This window comes from Bombina bombina, chromosome 1 (genome assembly GCF_027579735.1).
Source record: "Bombina bombina isolate aBomBom1 chromosome 1, aBomBom1.pri, whole genome shotgun sequence".
NCBI classification, from domain to species: domain Eukaryota; kingdom Metazoa; phylum Chordata; class Amphibia; order Anura; family Bombinatoridae; genus Bombina; species Bombina bombina.
The window spans coordinates 59,704,334-59,727,497 of NC_069499.1; the positions used below are offsets into that span (position 1 = coordinate 59,704,334).

A 23,164-nucleotide genomic window follows, 5' to 3' on the forward strand; every position below is an offset into this window, starting at 1 on the left:
ACATGGGCCTTCAAGAACGAGGCTTCTGTTGATCAGATATGTAGGGCAGCGACTTGGTCTTCACTGCACACTTTTACCAAATTTTACAAGTTTGATACTTTTGCTTCTTCTGAGGCTATTTTTGGGAGAAAGGTTTTGCAAGCCGTGGTGCCTTCCATTTAGGTGACCTGATTTGCTCCCTCCCTTCATCCGTGTCCTAAAGCTTTGGTATTGGTTCCCACAAGTAAGGATGACGCCGTGGACCGGACACACCTATGTTGGAGAAAACAGAATTTATGTTTACCTGATAAATTACTTTCTCCAACGGTGTGTCCGGTCCACGGCCCGCCCTGGTTTTTTTAATCAGGTCTGATATTTTATTTTCTTTAACTACAGTCACCACGGTACCATATGGTTTCTCCTATGCAAATATTCCTCCTTAACGTCGGTCGAATGACTGGGGTAGGCGGAGCCTAGGAGGGATCATGTGACCAGCTTTGCTGGGCTCTTTGCCATTTCCTGTTGGGGAAGAGAATATCCCACAAGTAAGGATGACGCCGTGGACCGGACACACCGTTGGAGAAAGAAATTTATCAGGTAAACATAAATTCTGTTTTTCGTTCCTTTCTTCACAACAAGGAACGAAAGCCTGATCTTTCTTCCTCAGGAGCGGTATCAGTTTGGAAACTATTTCCAGTTTGGAATATATCCAAGCCTTATAGAAACCTATAGCCAGCTCCTAGGTACCCATGAAGGTGCGGCCCTTATTCCAGCTCAGCTGGTATGGGGCAGATTACGTTTTCTTCAAAGAAATTTGGATCAATTCCGTTCTCAATTTCTGGTTTCAGAACATTGTTTCAGAAAGGTACAGAATTGGCTTCAAGTTAAGGCCTCCTGCTAAGAGATTTTTTTCTTTCCCGTGTCCCAGTTAACACAGCAAAGGCTCAGCATTTCTGAAATGTGTTTCAGATCTAGAGTTGGCTGGAGTAATTATGCCAGTTCCAGTTCTGGAACAGGGGCTGGGGTTTTATTTTATCTCTTCATTGTACCAAAGAAGGTCAATTCCTTCAGACCAGTTCCGGATCTATCAATATTGAATCATTATGTAAGGATACCAACATTCAAGATGGTTACTGTAGGACTATCCTGCCTTTTGTTTAGCAAGGGCATTTTATGTCTACTATAGATTTACAGGATGTGTATCCGCATATTCCGATTCATCCAGATCACTTTTAGTGTCTGAGATTCTCTTTTTAGACAAGCATTACCAGTTTTGTGGCTCTACCGTTTGGCCTAGCCTCAGTTCCAAGAATTTTTTTCAAAGGTTCTCGGTGCCCTTCTTTCTGTAATCAGAGAACAGGGTTTTGGTATTTCCTTATTTGGACGATATCTTGGTACTTGCTCAGTCTTCTTATTTTCGAAGAATCTCATACGAATCGACTTGTGTTGTTTCTTCAAGTTCATGGTTGGAGGATCAATTTACCGATCAGTTCATTGATTCCTAAGACAAGGGTAACCTTTTTAGGTTTCTAGATAGATTCAGTGTCTATGACTTTGTCCTTGTCAGACAAGAGAAGTTTAACATTGATATCAGCTTGTCAAAACCTTCAGTCACAATCATTCCCTTTGGTAGCCTTATGCATGGAAATTTTAGGTCTTAGGACTGCCGCATCAGATGCGATCTCCTTTGCTCGTTTTTCACATGCGACCTCTTCAGCTCTGTATGCTGAACCAATGGTGCAGGGATTACTCAAAGATATCTCAATTAATATCTTTAAACCGATTATACGACACTCTCTGACATGGTGGACAGATCACCATCGTTTAGTTCAGGGGGCTTCTTTGTTCTTTCGACCTGGACTATAATCTCAACAGATGCAAGTCTTACAGGTTGGGGAGCTGTGTGGGGGTATCTGACGGCACAAGGGGTTTGGGAATCTCAGGAGGTGAGATTTCCGATCAATATTTTGGAACTCCGTGCAATTTTCAGAGCTCTTCAGTCTTGGCCTCTTCTGAAGAGAGAGTTGTTCATTTGTTTTCAGACAGACAATGTCACAACTGTGGCATACATCAATCATCAAGGAGGGACTCACAGTCCGCTGGCTATGAAAGAAGTATCTCGAATTTTGGTTTGGGCGGAATCCAGCTCCTGTCTACTCTCTGCGGTTCATATCCCAGGTATGGACAATTGGAAAGCGGATTATCTCAGTCGCCAAACGTTGCACCTGGGCGAATGGTCTCTTCACCCAGAGGTATTTCTTCAGATTGTTCAAATGTGGGAACTCCCAGAAATAGATCTGATGGCTTCTCATCTAAACAAGAAAATTCCCTGGTATCTGTCCGGATCCCGGGATCCTCGGGCGGAGGCAGTGGATGCATTATCTCTTTCTTACAAGTGTCATCCTGCCTATATCTTTCCGCCTCTAGTTCTTCTTCCAAGGGTATTCTCCAATATTCTAAAGGAATGTTCGTTTGTCCTGCTGGTAGCTCCAGCATGGCCTCACAGGTTTTTGTATGCGGATCTTGTCCGGATGGCCTCTTGCCAGCTGTGGACTCTTCCGTTAAGACCAGTCTTTCTGTCTCAAGGTTCTTTTTTCCATCAGGATCTCAAAACCTTAATTTTAAGGTATGGAGTTTGAACGCTTGATTCTTGGTCAAAGAGGTTTCTCTGACTCTATGATTGATACTATGTGACAGGCTCGTAAATCTGTATCTAGAGAGATATATTATAGAGTCTGGAAGACTTATATTTCTTAGTGTCTTTCTCATCTTTTTTCTTGGCATTCTTTTTTGAATACCGAGAATTTTACAGTTTCTTCAGGATGGTTTAGATAAAGGTTTGTCCGCAAGTTCCTTGAAAGACAAATCTCTGTTCTTTCTGTTCTTTTCACAGAAGGATTACTAATCTTCCTGATATTCATTGTTTTGTACAACCTTTGGTTCGTATAAAACCTGTCATTCAGTCAATTTCTCCTCCTTGGAGTTTGAATTTGGTTCTGGGGGCTCTTCAAGCTCCTCCTTTTGAACCCATGCATTCTTTGGTCGTTATATTACTTTCTTGGAAAGTTTTGTTTCTTTGGCCATCTCTTCTGCCAGAAGAGTCTCCGAATTATCTACTCTTTTTTGTGAGTCTCCATTTCTGATTTTGCATCAGGATAAGGCGGTGCTGCGAACTTCTTTTGAATTTTTTTACCTAAGGTTGTGAATTTTAACAACATTAGTAGAGAAATTGTGGTTCCTTCATTATGTCCTAATCCTATGAATTCTAAGGAGAAATCATTGCATTCTTTGGATGCTGTTAGAGCTTTGTAATGATATGTTGAAGCTACTAAGTCTTTCTGAAAGACTTCTAGTCTATTTATCATCTTTTCCGGTTCTAGAAAAGGCCAGAAAGCTTCTGCCATTTCATTGGTATTTTGGTTGGAATCTTTATTTCATCATGTCTATGTTGAGTCGGGTAACACTCCGCCTCAAAGGATTACAGCTCATTCTACTAGGTCAGTTTCTACTTCCTGGGCGTTTAGGAATGAAGCTTCGGTTGATCAGATTTGCAAAGCAGCAACTTGATCCTCTTTGCATACTTTTACTAAATTCTATCATTTGGATGTGTTTTCTTCTTCTGAAGCAGTTTTTGGTAGAAACGTACTTCAGGCAGTGGTTTCAGTTTGAATCTTCTGCTTATGTTTTTTCATTAAAAATTTTATTCTGGGTGTGGATTATTTTCAGCAGGAATTGGCTGTCTTTATTTTATCCCTCCCTCTCTAGTGACTCTTGCGTGGAAAGTTCCACATCTTGGGTAATCATTATCCCATACGTCACTAGCTCATGGACTCTTGCTAATTACATGAAAGAAAACATAATTTATGTAAGAACTTACCTGATAAATTCATTTCTTTCATATTAGCAAGAGTCCATGAGGCCCGCCCTTTTTTGTGGTGGTTTTGATTTTTTTGTATAAAGCACAATTATTCCAATTCCTTATTTTATATGCTTTCGCACTTTTTTCTTATCACCCCACTTCTTGGCTATTCGTTAAACTGAATTGTGGGTGTGGTGAGGGGTGTATTTATAGGCATTTTAAGGTTTGGGAAACTTTGCCCCTCCTGGTAGGAATGTATATCCCATACGTCACTAGCTCATGGACTCTTGCTAATATGAAAGAAATGAATTTATCAGGTAAGTTCTTACATAAATTATGTTTTCTCCCCATTTAAATATATGTGATGATTGTGACATACTGTCCAAACAAAGTAGGGACAATGATGCCACAGATAATGATGTTGCCCAAGATGATTCCTCAAATGAGGGGAGTAAGCATGGTACTGCATCATCCCCTTCTGTGTCTACACCAGTTTTGCCCACACAAGAGGCCCCTAGTACATCTAGTGCGCCAATACTTATTACCATGCAACAATTAACGGCTGTAATGGATAATTCTATTGCAAACATTTTATCCAAAATGCCTACTTATCAGAGAAAGCGCGATTGCTCTGTTTTAAACACTGAAGAGCAAGAGGACGCTGATGATAACTGTTCTGACATACCCTCACACCAATCTGAAGGGGCCAGGAGGGAGGTTTTGTCTGAGGGAGAAATTTCAGATTCAGGAAAAATTTCTCAACAAGCTGAACCTGATGTTGTAACTTTTAAATTTAAATTAGAACATCTCCGCGCACTGCTTAAGGAGGTATTATCTACTCTGGATGATTGTGACAATTTGGTCATTCCAGAGAAATTATGTAAGATGGACAAGTTCCTAGAGGTTCCGGTGCCCCCCGATGCTTTTCCTATACCCAAGCGGGTGGCGGACATAGTAAATAAGGAATGGGAAAGGCCCGGCATACCTTTTGTTCCTCCCCCTATATTTAAGAAATTATTTCCTATGGTCGACCCCAGAAAGGACTTATGGCAGACAGTCCCCAAGGTCGAGGGGGCGGTTTCTACTCTAAACAAACGCACTACTATACCTATTGAAGATAGTTGTGCTTTCAAAGATCCTATGGATAAAAAATTAGAGGGTTTGCTTAAAAAGATGTTTGTTCAGCAAGGTTACCTTCTACAACCAATTTCATGCATTGTTCCGGTCACTACAGCAGCGTGTTTCTGGTTCGAAGAACTAGAAAAGTCGCTCAATAAAGAATCTTCGTATGAGGAGGTTATGGACAGAGTTCAAGCACTTAAATTGGCTAACTCTTTTATTTTAGATGCCGCTTTGCAATTAGCTAGATTAGCGGCGAAAAATTCAGGGTTTGCTATTGTGGCGCGCAGAGCGCTTTGGCTAAAGTCTTGGTCAGCGGATGTGTCTTCCAAGACAAAATTGCTTAACATCCCTTTCAAGGGTAAAACACTGTTTGGTCCTGACTTGAAAGAGATTATTTCAGACATCACCGGGGGAAAGGGCCACGCCCTTCCTCAGGATAGGTCTTTTAAGGCTAAAAATAAGCCTAATTTTCTTCCCTTTCGCAGAAACGGACCAGCCTCAAATTCTACATCCTCTAAGCAAGAGGGTAATACTTCTCAACCCAAACCAGCCTGGAGACCGATGCAAGGCTGGAACAAGGGTAAGCAGGCCAAGAAACCTGCCACTGCTACCAAAACAGCATGAAGTGATGGCCCCCGATCCGGGACCGGATCTGGTGGGGGGCAGACTTTCTCTCTTTGCTCAGGCTTGGGCAAGAGATGTTCAGGATCCCTGGGCACTAGAAATAGTTTCCCAGGGTTATCTCATGGAATTCAAGGAACTACCCCCAAGGGGAAGGTTCCACAGGTCTCAATTATCTTCAAACCAAATAAAAAGACAGGCATTCTTACATTGTGTAGAAGACCTGTTAAGAATGGGAGTGATTCATCCAGTTCCATTAGGAGAACAAGGGATGGGGTTTTACTCCAACCTGTTCATAGTTCCCAAAAAAGAGGGAACATTCAGACCAATTTTAGATCTCAAGATTCTAAACAAATTTCTCAGGGTTCCATCGTTCAAAATGGAAACCATTCGAACGATCCTTCCTACAATCCAGGAAGGTCAATTTATGACCACGGTGGATTTAAAGGATGCGTACCTACATATTCCTATCCACAAGGAACATCATCGGTTCCTAAGGTTCGCTTTTCTGGACAAGCATTACCAGTTTGTGGCACTTCCATTCGGATTAGCCACTGCTCCAAGGATTTTCACAAAGGTACTAGGGTCCCTTCTAGCGGTGCTAAGACCAAGGGGCATTGCAGTAGTACCTTACTTGGACGACATCTTGATTCAAGCGTCGTCTCGGTCAAAAGCAAAGGCTCATACGGACATCGTCCTAGCCTTTCTCAGATCTCACGGATGGAAAGTGAACATAGAAAAAAGTTCTCTGTCCCCGTCAACAAGAGTTCCCTTCTTGGGAACAATAATAGATTCCTTAGAAATGAAGATTTTTCTGACAGAGGTCAGAAAATCAAAACTTCTAAGCTCTTGTCAAGTACTTCATTCTGTTCTTCATCCTTCCATAGCGCAGTGCATGGAAGTAATAGGATTGATGGTTGCAGCAATGGACATAGTTCCTTTTGCACGAATTCATCTAAGACCATTACAACTGTGCATGCTCAGACAGTGGAATGGGGATTATACAGACTTGTCTCCGACGATTCAAGTAGATCAAAAGACCAGAGATTCACTCCGTTGGTGGCTGACCCTGGACAACCTGTCACAGGGAATGAGCTTCCGCAGACCAGAGTGGGTCATTGTCACGACCGACGCCAGCCTGGTGGGCTGGGGCGCGGTCTGGGAACACCTGAAAGCGCAGGGTCTATGGTCTCGGGAAGAATCTCTTCTCCCGATAAACATTCTGGAACTGAGAGCGATATTCAATGCTCTCAAAGCTTGGCCTCATCTAACAAAGGCCAAATTCATAAGGTTTCAATCAGACAACATGACGACTGTTGCATATATCAACCATCAGGGGGGAACAAGGAGTTCCCTGGCGATGGAGGAAGTGACCAAGATAATTCAATGGGCGGAGGATCACTCCTGCCACTTGTCTGCAATCCACATCCCAGGAGTGGAAAATTGGGAAGCGGATTTTCTGAGTCGTCAGACATTTCATCCGGGGGAGTGGGAACTCCATCCGGAAATCTTTGCCCAAATAATTCAATTATGGGGCATTCCAGACATGGATCTGATGGCCTCTCGTCAGAACTTCAAGGTTCCTTGTTACGGGTCCAGATCCAGGGATCCCAAGGCGACTCTAGTGGATGCACTAGTAGCGCCTTGGACCTTCAACCTAGCTTATGTATTCCCACCGTTTCCTCTCATTCCCAGGCTGGTAGCCAGGATCAATCAGGAGAGGGCTTCGGTGATCTTGATAGCTCCTGCGTGGCCACGCAGGACTTGGTATGCAGACCTGGTGAATATGTCATCGGCTCCACCATGGAAGCTACCTTTGAGACAGGACCTTCTTGTTCAAGGTCCATTCGAACATCTGAATCTGGTTTCCCTCCAACTGACTGCTTGGAGATTGAACGCTTGATTTTATCAAAGCGTGGGTTTTCAGATTCTGTAATAGATACTCTTATTCAGGCTAGAAAGCCTGTAACTAGAAAAATTTACCATAAAATATGGAAAAAATATATCTGTTGGTGTGAATCTAAAGGATTCCCATGGAACAAGATAAAAATTCCTAAGATTCTATCCTTTCTACAAGAAGGTTTGGAGAAAGGATTATCTGCAAGTTCTCTGAAGGGACAGATCTCTGCTTTATCTGTTTTACTTCACAAAAAGCTGGCAGCTGTGCCAGATGTTCAAGCTTTTGTTCAGGCTCTGGTTAGAATCAAGCCTGTTTACAGACCTTTGACTCCTCCCTGGAGTCTAAATCTAGTTCTTTCAGTTCTTCAAGGGGTTCCGTTTGAACCCTTACATTCCGTAGATATTAAGTTATTATCTTGGAAAGTTTTGTTTTTGGTTGCAATTTCTTCTGCTAGAAGAGTTTCAGAGTTATCTGCTCTGCAGTGTTCTCCGCCCTATCTGGTGTTTCATGCAGATAAGGTGGTTTTGCATACTAAGCCTGGTTTTCTTACGAAAGTTGTTTCCAACAAAAATATTAACCAGGAGATAGTTGTACCTTCTTTGTGTCCGAATCCAGTTTCAAAGAAGGAACGTTTGTTACACAATTTGGACGTAGTCCGTGCTCTAAAATTCTATTTAGAGGCTACTAAGGATTTCAGACAAACATCTTCTTTGTTTGTTGTTTATTCTGGTAAAAGGAGAGGTCAAAAAGCAACTTCTACCTCTCTTTCTTTTTGGCTTAAAAGCATTATCCGATTGGCTTATGAGACTGCCGGACGGCAGCCTCCTGAAAGAATCACAGCTCACTCCACTAGGGCTGTGGCTTCCACATGGGCCTTCAAGAACGAGGCTTCTGTTGACCAGATATGTAAGGCAGCGACTTGGTCTTCACTGCACACTTTTGCCAAATTTTACAAATTTGATACTTTTGCTTCTTCAGAGGCTATTTTTGGGAGAAAGGTTTTGCAAGCCGTGGTGCCTTCCATTTAGGTGACCTGATTTGCTCCCTCCCTTCATCCGTGTCCTAAAGCTTTGGTATTGGTTCCCACAAGTAAGGATGACGCCGTGGACCGGACACACCTATGTTGGAGAAAACAGAATTCATGCTTACCTGATAAATTACTTTCTCCAACGGTGTGTCCGGTCCACGGCCCGCCTGGTTTTTTTAATCAGGTCTGATGAATTATTTTCTCTAACTACAGTCACCACGGTATCATATGATTTCTCCTATGCATATTCCTCCTGTACGTCGGTCGAATGACTGGGGTAGGCGGAGCCTAGGAGGGATCATGTGACCAGCTTTGCTGGGCTCTTTGCCATTTCCTGTTGGGGAAGAGAATATCCCACAAGTAAGGATGACGCCGTGGACCGGACACACCGTTGGAGAAAGTAATTTATCAGGTAAGCATAAATTCTGTTTTTAGTGTTCTCTGCATGTGCATGTGAAGCATAGCTAGATATTCTCAGTGCACAAACATTTTAAATAGTGCAGCTGTTCAGAGCACCAGTTGGACTTGTATCCTGTGGGCAAGGACACTGAACCCAAAATTTTTCTTTTGTGATTCAGATAGAGCATGCCATTGTAAGCAACTTTCTAATTTACTCCTATTAGCAATTTTTCTTCATTCTCTTGCTATCTTTATTTGAAAAAGAAGGCATCTAAGCTTTTTTGGGGTTCAAAACTCTGGATAGCACTTTTTTTATTGGTGGATGAATTTATCCACCAATCAGCAAGGACAACCCAGGTTGTTCAACAATAATGGGCCGTCATCTAAACTTACATTCTTGCATTTCAAATAAAGATACCAAGAGAATGAAGAAAAATTGATAATAGGAGTAAATTAGAAAGTTGCTTAAAATTTCATGCTCTATTTGAATCACGAAAGAAAAAAAAAGTGGGTTCAGTGTCCCTTTAACAAATTGAGTCATTACCAGATGGTACAAGCACCTTAGGCTCTCTGAGCAAGTGCTGTGTTTAAAATGCTGGTGCACGTTGCATACTTAAATACAAATTTGAAACAGCTATAGCTTTTATTAGAAGCATTTTTGTTAATGCATTTATATTACAAACATGCTTCTATGTCCCTTTAAATATAATGCATTAGTGTAAGTGGGGGAAGAAAATATATACATTCATTAGTGTCAGTGGGCTGGTTTCACTTAACTGCGGTGCCGAGGTCCAGTCCTATCCTTTCCCACGATGTCCTTCCACTGAACTGCCGCTATATGTGCACATGCACACGTGCACTGGCACTGACAGGCATGCCTGGTATTTCTTATGTGTGGAGTAGCAGGCCTGTTACAGCTCGCAGTGGGGGCATTTTAGGTTGTGACCCACCAGGAGGGCTGTCAAGGCCCGGTACTGGGTCTTGGCACGGCTGTTGAGAGACCAGGAGATAAAGCATACATTTTTCCACTTCTATTGTAAATTTTGCTTTGTTCTTTTGATATTCTTTGTTGAAGGAGCATCCAATGAGAAGATGCATGTATGTGTAGACACCAATAAGCAGCTATCTCATACCTAGGTATACTTTTGAACAAAGGATACTAAGTGAACTAAGCATATTAGATAATAAAAATAAATAGGAAAGTTGTTTAAAACTATATGTGCTATCTGAATCATGAAGGAAAAGTTGTTTTTTATGTCCCTTTTAATCATATACATTTATAGCTATAAAACACAAATAATGACATTTTCCTAAAAATGTAAATTGGGACAAGGCCAGATTTAGGTAAGGTTTCAGGGTACCATTTGTTTGATGTTCTCCCCTCCAGAGAGTACATTTTTAGTTCAGCTTTTCCCTGCGGCCACAAAAAAGCTTCTGCATTTTCCTGGAAGCAGCAAAATCTAGTGCCGAGGCCCTGATGTGGGCTATCCCTGATTTAATTAATAACTTTCTATACCTTCATATCACTTAGAATATAATAATGAGGCTGAAGAGATATAACATGGCTATTAAAAGCTTGTTGTATTAGTGTTATATACGTATTCATCAGCCTGACTACAAAGCTGAACTCGTTTTATAAAGGCCCCTTTAGAAAAAATTATTTGCTTTGTTTAAAATAAGAAATAGGAATTGTAAACAAAATAATTAAACAAAAAATTCTTGGTTTTAGATCCGGAATCGACTTAACCAGGAACAAAATACAAAGCTTCATCACCAGAAGGAACTCTTAAACAAGCGTAACACGGAGGTGGCTATCATGGACAAGCGAATCAACGAGCTGCGCGAACGTCTGTACAAGAAAAAAGTTGAGGCACGTCAAAAAGAAAACATTCCTGTAAGATAAACGAATAAAGGATACCAGCTTTGCACATCACTGGTGTCCCAGCTTTATTTATATAACAAATGTACAGTTTAGCTAAGCTCGCAAACAGTGACACGAACGGCTTTTTTATTGTGCATGTGAATGACTTCAAGACTTACACATTATTCCCTTTTGCATGGAAATAAATGACTTTTAATGCATGTCCCCCTTCTGACAAAATCATTTGTCTTGTGCATTCCAGTCTGTAACAAAATAATGCAGCCTAGTTATTTTCCTGTAGATAATTATTGGGTAAATACATCTGTAGGTTATTATATTATTAAGACTATTTTATTCTTCTGGGAAATAAGCAAGTTATTAATATTATTTATTTTTAATTTAAGAAAAAATGAACTTTGGAGAACCAGTCTCATTTGAAGTATAGAAAAATGTATCCAGTATTTAAAAAAATCAGCATTAGACTGATCATTAAAAAACAAAACAAAAAACAACAGTTTATGTATTATTTTTAAAATCCTTAAAGGGACACGGAACCCAATTTTTTTCTTTTGTAATTCAGAAAGAGCATGCAATTTTAAGCACCTTTCTAATTTGCTCCTATTATCCATTTTTCTTCATTCTCTTGCTATCTTTATTTGAAAAAGAAGGCATCTAAGCTTTTTTTGGTTTCAATAATCTGGATGGCACTTTTTTATTGGTGGATGAATTTATCCACCAATCGGCAAGGACAACCCAGGTTGTTCACCAAAAATGGGCCGGCATCTAAACTTACATTCGTGCATTTCAAATAAAGATACCAAGAGAATGAAGAAATTTTTTATAATAGGAGTAAATTAGAAAGTTGCTTAAAATTTCATGCTCAATCTGAATCACGAAAGAAAAAATTTGGGTACAGTGTCCCTTTAAGTAAGCAGAACAGATAAGTTTAGAAGTACCAGCTGCATACCAGACATATTAAACTTTCTGTGAGCACATCAGAGATATCAGGGGCGGTCCTGGCATATGGGTGCTGCTAAATCTTTATCTATTCGGCTTACTCAAGAACGTTTTCAGTATAATCATTTTACAAATTGAATTTAATCACTTTAATATTCTTTTTTTGAAAAAACTGTATGCTTGCTGATGTGACATTCAGATGCAAACTAATTAAACTTGATCTTTAATTTACAGTTAAATCGAATCAATGGTACCCCTTCGCCACAATCCACTTTATCTGCGTCTGGACGAGTGGCAGCCGTAGGGCCGTACATACAGGTTCCTAGTTCTGTAAATTATACTTTGCCCCCGGATCCAGTGAAACCGCAGTCTCTCTCGCTTGCTGCCACTGCGACACATGGAAGGTCTAAATCTGGTAAGTTTCTGTCTAAGCGGAGTTAAAAAGGCTAAATAATTAGTCAACTACAGGGACAAATGTAGTAAGTTTACAGTATTTCTGGTAGGGAAGTAGATGTGTTCACATTTTTTAAAGGGACACTAAACCCAAACTCTTTTTTTCATGATTCAGATAGATGCAATTTTAAGCAACTTTCTAATTTACTCCTTTTATCATTTTTTTTCTTCATTCTCTTGGTATCTTTATTTTTGAAAAAAGCAGAAATGTAAGCTTAGGAGACAGCCCAATTTTGGTTCAGCTCCTGGGTAGCGCTTGCTGATTGGTGGCTAAATGTAGCTTACATCCCTGCTTTTTCAAATAAAGATAGCAAAAGGATGAAGAAACATTGATAATAGAAATAAATTAGAAAGTTGCTTAAAATTGCATGCTCTATATGTTTAAAACTATATGTGCTATCTGAATCATGAGAGAAAATTTGGGTTAATGTCCCTTTTAAGGTTTCTTTCAAAATCAATCAACACTCACTGACTTTAGGAAATGCATGTGTTAATTTTTTTTGTCTAAAATATTATTTAAAATGTAAGGCTTCAGGTGATTGGCTCTATATACATGCACCTAATTATAATTATATCAAATGTAGTTCTTCATTTTAAAATAAATAAATATATATATATATAGGGAATTCTCAACTTAAGTTCACCATCTCATATATTTATTTATTTTTCAGTTTTTTTTTAATTAAAATGTTGTTTACACATTATGCTTTCCATGAACCTTTCTAAAGGGACATTAAACTCAACAATTAAAGGGATATGAAACCTTTCATGATTCAGATAAAGCATAACATTTTAACCAATTTTCCAATTTACTTCTATTACCAAATTTACTTCATTCTCTTGGTATCCTTTGTTGAATGAGCAGCAGTGTACTACTGGGAGCTAGCTGAACACAGATGAAACTACGACAAATGGGATTTATGTGCAGCCACCAATCAGCAGCTACTTCCAGTAGTGCATTGCTGCTTCTGAGCCTACCTAGATATGATATTCAATAAAGGATACCATGAGAACAGAGCAAATTAGGAAGTAAATTGGAAATGTGTTTAAAATTGCATGCTCTATCTGACTCATGAAAGTTTAATTTTGACTGTACTATCTCTTACACTAAAAGCAAAATTTGAACTTTCATTATTCAGGTAAAGCATGCAATTTTCAAACAAATGTTAGATTTTACTTTCATCATTAAAATGTGCATAATCTTTTAATATGCACACTTTTTGAGATACCAGCTCTTATTGAACATGTTCAAGAGTTCACACTCCAGTATGGAATTCTACTCATTTACGTATGTGACGCAGAGACAAGCCCACTGCAATTTAGCACTGCATGATATGACAGTTTTGTTACACTTACACTTTGTGCATTGTATTTTATATTATATAAATACATTTCAGATCGGGTCCTTTCAGTATTATTGCATTTAAGCTTTGCACTTTCTCATTTGTATTTTAATACATTTAAATTTTGATCCAGCAGTGATTTTAAACATTCTGATTATGCTTTGAAAGTTTAGTGTTACTTTAATAACTTAGGATCATACTTTGTATAATATTAAATTGCACTTTGTATTTTCTCCATTGTAAACTGACAGCTTCAGAAAGTGGGAGGGAACAGGGGAGTTCCCAGGGAATGTCTGAAGCTCTCTCACAAGTCTGGTGAAATTTTCTAAGCATTTTAAACAAGCTGGTGTCACTGATTTGTCTCGCCAGCTGTATGCAGGTGAAGTTTGTTAAAAATTCACAATACCCTTATTTTAACTAACTGAAAAGTACTATAGACAAAAGCAAGTTAAATTGTAGTGACATTTCAGTTTAGTTTGGAATTGAACCTTTTATATTAGCACCAGGGGTTATCCAGTTACCTTCTCTCTCCCATGTAAAATTGTGTATCCTAGAGAGCTTTATTACTTTCTAGGGAAGGCATCTCTCTGGGATGTCCAGGTTCCTCTCATTTTCTTAGAAAATTCAGTGAGTTCTTCCCCTGTGAAGTCAGTACTTATAATCTGTTTCCAAACTAGAAAATTTTTGATTTTCTGGCCCATAGAAAGTAATGATGCTCTCTGGGAAACTGTAGCTGACAGTTTATCAGTTTTAATTTAACTAAAAGACATATGAGTATGAGCCTAATTTGTTACAAAAATTGTGAAAGCATAATCAGAATTTGTAAAATCACAATTCTAAATGCATTGCTGTATACAAAAGAAAATACAAAATAGAAAGTGCAAAGTGTAAATGCAGCAGAACTCTCAAGTCATGCAGCGCTACATTGCACTGGGCTTGTCTCTCCTTCAAATACAGAAATGCAGGGAACGCCCCTTTGAGAAGTAAAGCAAAATTTGCCTTTTGAATATCAGGGCTAAAGTGTGCACTGCATAAAAAACAAAAGCACAATGTAAAATCTCCTCTTCTAGGTACAACAAATTAGCAGTTGGCTTTAATGTCCCTTTATACATTATGTTTGCATCTCCATACTTTCATGTTTTACTTATATTTCTTTATGGTTTGTTCTCCTCTCTGTCTCCCCCCACTACATTTGTTTTTCTCTCATGGTTCTCTGGGTTGCTGCCTCTGCATTGTCCTCTTCCAGTAGAGGCAGACAGTGGGGGGCTGAAAAAATCTCCAGGTCCCTGGAAGATTTCAGATTTAGACATCATAGTGGATCCTATGCTGTCATCTGTCACTTCCTGTCTTCAGTCTTCTGATCACAGTGTCATCCACCAGGCACCTGCTGTCTCTCTGCACCGTGAGTCTGTATGGATGCTACTAATACAGATTCTGACTTATTAAAACAGCACTGTAATTGTGCAGCACACGTGCATGCTTGCCTTATAACCACTCTTACAGATGGGTGAGCAGGAAAAGCAAAATAGACTCCCCTTTAACAGAGAATATACATCATTGCAATGCTTATCCAAAGCCATACAAATGAAATGAACTGGCTTCCTTAAATTATGCAATGTACCAGTATGTAGCAGTGCTACTGACATCACCTAAAGAGTATGACTCGCACACTTTACAGCTGATTTGTGCAACAAACTGTTAGGAGTCACTAAGTTGTGTAGCCTTTTTTAGCTACGGCTGCTTGCTGTGAGCTGATTATTAGTTACACACGTTACGTAGTAGGGAAACTTCTAAACTAAAAAAATGCAGTCAAAAAGCCAAGCATGATGTGTAGTGAGTTTTGTGGTTTGAGTCTTCGATTAGTAAGAACCCTGTAGACCGTAAATTCCTTGGACCAGACGTCTACCCTTCTTGTGTTTGTTGTTCTGTTTTGTTTGTATGTATCTGTATTATTTTTTTTACCATGTATCGTGGTCATTTTTATAACATTTACTTTATTCTTTTGGTGTCCTTTTGTTGAAAAGCATACCTAGGTAGGCTCAGGAGTAGCCATGCACTACTGGGAGCTAGCTGCTAATTGGTGGTTATGCAGATATGCTTTTGGTCTTTGGCTCACCAGATATGTTTATCTAGCTCCCAGTACGGCATTGGTGCCCTTGAGTAAACTTTAACTATGTATTTTACCCCATTTGCAAATAAAGTTTTATTTCTTCATAGCCAACACTCTTCATCATAACTGGCGTGTAATTAGTTTCACATCTGTTAGCAGAATACAAATTGTTTACCAGTTTAGGGACTTTGAGAAGCCACTTGAGTATGGTAATTTGATCTCTGTTGCTTTTACCATATGGGGCAATTATAGCTTCTGGTTTTATCAAACCATGAATGTTGCAGGGTGAGGGCCTTGGATTCTGTAGGATGCACTTCAGCCTCTCTTTGGGGCAAAGTAAAAAAATGCATTATTGCCTCTTCAGAAAAGTAAACTTTTTTTTTTTTTTTACATTTTGGCTCCCATGGGCACCAAGCTGGATTTACCGGACGGCTATTGGCTAAGAGGTGAAAACGTCACCTCTTAGCCAAAAAATTTTTTAGCCGTGGGCTGCTGTAGCAGGTAAAAAACGGAGATCGGTTGAAACAAATAAAGGAGCTTTCTACATGAAGTATCTTATACTTTATGAATGAAAGTCCCCTTTATTTGTTTCAACAGTCAACGCTAGGATTTACTTTCACTTTAAAGGACAAGGTGAAATTGCCTATGTATTAGAGGTGTGACTTTTTTCATTATTTGTTTGAAAACTAACCACAAATTTAAACAAATTTTCTCATGATTCTTTCATTAACCAAAACAAATGAACAGATTTAATTTCAACAACTTTCAATTTTACTTCTATTATGTGCTATGTTCTTTTGGTACCCTTTGTTAAACAGTAAACCTAAGAAAGCTAATATGAGCTTAGGAGTTATGTGTCTATAGCAGTCTATGGCAGATGGCTACTGAGCTCACCTTAAATTACTCCTTAACAAAGGATACCAAGAGAATTAAGCAAAATTGATAATAGAAGTAAATTAGAATGTTGTTTATAATTTCATGCTCGATTCAATCAATTTGTTTCATTTTTAGTTTACTGTTCTTTTAAATGAACAAATCAACACCTTTTGTGTTTGTTCATTTAGTTAGCTTTGTTAATGAACAAATAAGGGGAACATTTATAAAATGTGTTTTTTTACTGCACTGTACTATTTGTTTAGGGCTATAGAAAGAAGAGAAATGAGAACAGAGGCATTAATATGGCACACTTGGGGGATTGACATCTCATAACAAAGGGTATTTTTAACAAGGGCTATAGAAAGAGTCTTACTTTGATGATCAAGAATGGCTGCTTGTCATTTTATGCTTTAGATTTTTATTTTGCATTGGTTTTAATTTTTTGTGTGTTAAATAAGTCCCAAGCAGAACAGTGCCTGATTGGCTCATTATCAGGACTTTTCCCGGCGGGTCAGTGGGTTACCATCGGGCCACATCCTTTGTGAGGGAGGTCACAAGCAAGCATTGTGCGCATGTGTAGCACATTTCTTCAAGGCTGCTGTGCTCCTGACAAGGGTGTGGGGGCCTGTGACGGTATAAAAGTGGCCCCAGGCAAGGTAGGGGGGTTGAAAGTGGGGCTGGGGTCAGGGGGTGCTGGGTCCAGTCTGGGCCGGTCTGATTTCCCATTCCAGTCCTGCAGCCAACACAGTCTCATCCCATATTGTCCACTAATTAGGGACCTACATTTAGGATTGTGGGGAAATAAAACCAAATGAGGTGGAAATGGTTAAACCAATGACTTTTTTTTATTGAACTAATTTCTTTTCTGTATTAGTCTTCTATGAATTTAAGTCCAAATATAGAAACCAATTAATTCAGGTTAACAAGACTGTGTTTATTTTAATTATCTTTTTTTTCATGTACAAGGAGTAAAACCAGGGCAGTGTAGTTCAGCCAAATGTTTTATTTTAGCAAATGGTATTGTGTACGACAGTGTTTCTTAACTGTGGTCCTCAACTACCCCCAACAGGCCAGGTTTTTATTATAGCTGAACCAGTGCACAGGTGAAGTAATCAGCTGATCAGTAACCATGGTTACTAACTTGCCCTCACCCATCAGCTGATTTCTTCAACTGTGCACTGGTTCAGCTATAATGAAAACCTGGCCTGTTGGGGGTAGTTGAGGACATTTTAATATGTATTGGTTTTAGTTCCTGTGCTGAAATATAAACATTTTTGTTATTATGCCTGGTTGGGCCGGGTCTCACTGTCTACCAACGTGTGAGTTTTCCTTTTTGGCCAGTGAGCTTCTGTCTCACGGACCAGCTATGCACAGTCATTTACTTCCTGTTTAGTTTAACCATCTTGATGCAAACTTGTTTTTTAAATGATTAACTTGTTTTCTTTAACCTGAGGGATAGAAACTGAGCTTACGTTAAAGGGACAGAATACAATAGCCATACATGGGGGGTTTACTGAAGGTAGATACTGAGCACACTTTTCTTATTGGTGGTTACACTACTGGCGCGGTGGTCTGGTTACTGGCGCGGTCTGGTTACTGGCGCGGTCTGTACACAAGTTCATTATGTTTTTGAGAAGGCAGATTTTCATGTGTTATTAGATGTATATATTTTGATGTCTTGGTTTCCTCTGTTTTATATTGGACATCAGAAATGAATTTAATTTACTGAAGACCATATATTAAAAAGATGTGAAGCTTCTTAATCAAATAGGGCGTACATTTAAAATAGCTTTCCAGTTCACTCCTATCAAATTTGCTTTCCTCTTTTTCCTTGGCATACCTAGATAAGCTCAGGAGCATGCACGTGTCTGAAGCACTATTATAAGGCGTCAGTTTTGCAACTACTGCTGCCAAATAGTGCTCTAAATAATTGCACGCTCCTGAGCCTACCAAGGTATGCTATTCAACAAAGGATATAAATAGAACAAAATAAATCTGATTATAGAAGTAAACTTGGAAGTTTTTAAAACTGCGCTCTCTCTCAGAACCCTGTAAAAAATAAATGAGTTTTATGTCTCTTTTATGAAGTGTTGTCTACAGTTATTGTTTAGAGTTTCTTTAATTCCGGTTTTTGTATATAATCATTTAAATCAAACGTCAGTGATTGCTCAGTGTAACTAATCTTGTAATTAGCGTTTGCCGTACAACTAGTGACCTATTGTATTGTATTTAACCTCAGCTGTATAAACGTTTTCCTTGGCACATTTACATTACATAGAATTTATCTTTCAGCTTTTTTATGGTTTGCACAGTAATATTCCATTTGGAACTGTGAACATGTTATTAATGTGCATTGTATTTCGTATTTAAAGCGAATGATGCTAGCTGGCCAACGCTCAAGCAAAATACCGCGGGAAAGCCGTCTCCACACAGCACTTCAGACTGGAAGGAATCTACTGTAGATGGAACATTCAAAACTGGAACTATATCCAACCAGCCCCTTCCTACTGCTGCGATTGGGCCCACTGATAAATTGGTAGGTTTATTTATATGGCTGATGAGTAGGGACTGTAGGGTTGCCCACTCTCCTGAACAATACCAGACGACCTGCAAGTGACAGGGCACAGGTGGTAGATGGAGTCACACAATGTCCCTTCCACCATTCTTTAACTTAGTCTCCGCCCTATAACACACTATATATATATATATATATATATAACAGAGCAGATCTTCTTTCAGGGCCATATATGTAACACATAAAGGGTTGGGGATATTTACAATCTATCTAGTACTCGTGTCTTTTATGTATAGTGTATAGTGTTATTTTTGTATAGATTTTACCTGCTAAAATACTGGACTGTCCAACTAAATACTTGACATTTGGCAAATCCATTCATAAGCATCACTGTCTGCTTTTTTTCTGTCAAATTAGCATTACATTGCAGATAAGATACCAGTGGACTGACTTTGAGCTTTGACAGGTTTAGAGTCATATCTGGCTATGTCTATCCTTTAACCACAGGTGAAAACCTGACACACAGCATAATGTCTAACAATGTGCTACGCAGCCGTCGCTCACATTTAAAAGGAAGTTGAATAAAAATAAAATAAAATCCTTATCTATATAAAACATATAAAAGGCAGCAATGAAGTTTGTGAAAAGTATTTTTTTCTGTGATAAAAAACGATAACTGGACTCTGTACACATATATGTGTGAGAGCAGCGTTCATATATGGTAAAACATTGTTCCCTGCTACAGTGGGAAGTACAAGCAGTTGTGCACTTACAAATAATGATCATTGGTTACACAGGTGCTTCCTGCTGATGTTCATTGGCTGACAGGTACAAATGTTCATTTTACGAATCTTCCAGTGGGCATTAAAGGGACACTAAAGTCAGGTTTCAGATAGAACCTGCAATTTAAAAACACTATTTCCAATTTGCTTTCATTATCAAATTGTGCAAAATCATGTTAAATGCTCACTTTGAGGTGTCTGCTCCTTTTGAGCATGTGCAAGAGCTCACAGTATATACATATGAGTCCGTTATTGGCTGATTGCTGTCACATGATGCAGGGGGGCAGAGAAATAGAATGAAACGTTTACAATTGTGACAGAAAACTCTACTGATTTGCAAATCAAAGTAAGCGTTATTGCTAGGCATGTGAATTCTGTAGATTCGTTCGCTGCAGAGTGCGGAAGAAGGTGGCCATTTACAGCATTAACCTTGCAGCTGGATTTCTTCTTAGGAAAGGGCCACACACTAAGACCTGGATTTGCACAGACCTTAGTGTGTGGCACTTTTACAAGAAGAAATCCGGCTCCGAGAAGAGACGAATGCTGCGAGCAGCGCCTTCTTCTTCATTTGTCCGTTAACGAATCTACCGAAGGCACATGCCTAGTTATTGTGATTTTGTCTTTTTTTTATTATGCGCTTGTTAATTATGCAGTTCTACTTTATTTAATGGTCATTTAAAAGGAGATTTAATTTCAATGTAAATTAAGGCAGCTTTTATAGTTTGTTTTTTTCAGACAGAATTTCAAAAAAAAGAAATAAGCCAACATTTAAATGCAACTTTTTAGTTGAATAGAACATTTTAGAGTTATATCCATTCTCTGTAGTCTGCCTCTAAAACATTTTATTATCTGGTTCTCATGTTACATACCTAGATAAATGCAATCTAAGCTCTAATTTTTTCTATTGTATTTTATAGGCTCCTGATGTTGGTAAACTCCCTCCACAGATGCCTGGAGTGAGCAAAACTTTGTCCCATACCTATGGCATGTATCCAAATGCTCTTCCTTTGAGTGCAACAAATTCTCTGGAGAGGAGGAAGGATGGAAGCCTACCACGACCAGGGTCTGGGCCCACAACTCGTCCCCGACCTCTGCCCCTACCTTCATCAAGCAACGTCCACCCTCCAGGCTCCTCGCAACAGATCCAGCAAAGAATTTCTGTACCCCCCAGTCCTACATACCAACCCTCTTCATCGCCCTTGTTCCCTACAGCAGATGCTCGGCCTGATCCTCCTCTCACTGTGGCCATTCGACCTTTCATAGCTGAAAAAGGTTCAAGACCTCAGTCTCCTAGGAAAGGTCCACAGACTGTTAATTCCAGTTCCATTTATTCTATGTACCTTCAGCAATCTACGCCACCAAAGAATTACCAGCAAGCAGTATACAATACCCTAAATAAATCTGTGAAAGCAGGTAAGTTCATTTTTTATAGGGGCTCAGGCATCAAGAAACAAGCTTGGTGAAAGGACAGTATTCTCCCGTCATGATATGTACATAAAATAATAATCTACTGTTTCTGCTGAAAAAAACCCATTAACATTATATATGTGTAGGTTCTCATCGAAAAAGGGCTACAGTAGGGCTTAAATGGGAGCAGCATCTAAAAACTCCAAAAACGTTCAGCACAGGAGCGGAAATGGCTCAGCAGTTAATTGGTTAACGTTGTATACTGTGTCTGAATCACAAAAGAAACTATTTGGGTTCATATGCCTTTAACCCCTTCAGGATGGGGCAAGTGTTAATGATCAGAACGAAGTTCCAATGTAAACAATAAGAGAAAACAGGAAGTCATGTGATCGTCACAACAATCACGTGATTCCAATGCTGGGATCAAATCCTGGGGAATTGCTTACGATGCTAAGTACGTCCCCCACTCAGATTTTGGGCATTGTCAAAGCAAGAGGTTGCTGGACTCCAAAACAGTTAGGACGCTCCATGCTGTCCTAACGGTGTTAAAGCCCCCAGTGCTTTTAGGATGGCATGGAACTTCCTCAGGGCTTTACAGACCTTAAAAGTAAACACCCCATATTCCCGCAAATTGTTTCTGAGAACCCAAAGTCATATACAGCCAATTAAATAGACAGCCATTGTATTACCTTGTTTTGGATTGGTCCCTGTTATTATTAATCCATATGTGATGTTAAAGGAATGATTCATCTTTCCTCGAGACATGAATCAAATATTAGAATAGTTGTAAATTACTAAACATTCTGTGAAGTGGATCATTAGTAAGTCAAAATAATGTTATGCTCCATTGTATGTCAAATAAAAAAATCTTATGTAGATAGGCAAATTGAAATTCCTGAAAAGGAGAGCAAATGTCAATTTTTTTCAGTTAGGAAATATTAACTTTTTTTTTACTGCACTTCAAAATGCAACTAACCCTTTAATACATAAAATTAGTTTTTAAGTAAAAAAACATTTTAACTATCTATGCATTTCTCAGACTTTTAAAATGTTTTCTGAATTAAAGTTTTAAAAAAGTATTGTGGGAAAATAATATAAGGTTTTGGTATCCACAAATACCCTGATTTAATATATTCATGTTGCTACATTTTAGTGTATGGAAAACCTGTTGTCCAACCTGGATCCTCCAATTCCTCACCGTTACCTTTCCTTCATGGATCGGGTCCACCCAACTCATCACAAACTCATGTTGATGGCACAGAAAAGGAACAAGACTTAGAATCCATTCCACCTTCAACTGAAAATAGTAACGTGGAAAACATTCCCCGACCCCTTAGTCCCACCAAATTGACTCCAATAGTTCACTCACCCCTACGTTATCAAAGTGATGCGGACCTTGAAGCACTTAGGAGAAAGTTGGCCAATGCTCCTCGACCATTAAAAAAACGGAGCTCTATAACAGAACCTGAGGGCCCCAGTGGACCAAACATACAAAAATTGCTCTATCAGCGCTTTAATACTCTTGCTGGTGGAATAGAGGCAACCCCCTTTTATCAACAAGGTAATTCACAAGACTTTGGAGGCATGTTGGCAGATGTTGACAATGGGAACACCAACACTAATGGCAATATGGAGGATTCTGTTCCTATGCAACCACCAATGGTCTCACATTCTCCTGAACCACCGATTCCATCAGATGATAACGATAATAAGTTACCATCTCCAATCACAGAGGAAATTATTAGTAGTGAATTTAACGAGATCTCAGAAACAACTGAGGACAATAATAATAACCCAGCCTCCCTCCCTTCCAATGAAAAGACTCCAAGCCCCATACTTGAAGTTGCATCTCCAGTCAAGGAGGAGCATCCTTCTCCATCACCACAACCACCCGTTGTCCCTGTCCCTGTACCCAATGTAAGTAAACGTGTTATTTTATCATTCAGAATAAAA

At 39.2% G+C, this 23,164-nt stretch overlaps 1 protein-coding gene across 6 annotated transcripts in view; it reads left to right on the plus strand.

Moving 5' to 3' along the window:
* The window catches only part of PPP1R13B (protein phosphatase 1 regulatory subunit 13B), a 271,782-nt gene that overhangs the window by 216,316 nt on the left and 32,302 nt on the right, over positions 1-23,164 (plus strand). For 2 of the 6 annotated variants that reach the window (XM_053697391.1, XM_053697390.1), the window contains exons 8-13: positions 10,637-10,801; positions 11,960-12,140; positions 14,768-14,923; positions 18,880-19,043; positions 20,722-21,217; positions 22,365-23,128. In XM_053697391.1, the coding sequence (XP_053553366.1) occupies positions 10,637-10,801; positions 11,960-12,140; positions 14,768-14,923; positions 18,880-19,043; positions 20,722-21,217; positions 22,365-23,128 (1,926 nt within the window). The remainder of the gene's footprint in view (positions 1-10,636; positions 10,802-11,959; positions 12,141-14,767; positions 14,924-18,879; positions 19,044-20,721; positions 21,218-22,364; positions 23,129-23,164) is intronic. The other 4 variants (XM_053697394.1, XM_053697393.1, XM_053697392.1 and 1 more) reach the window with 3 other exon arrangements.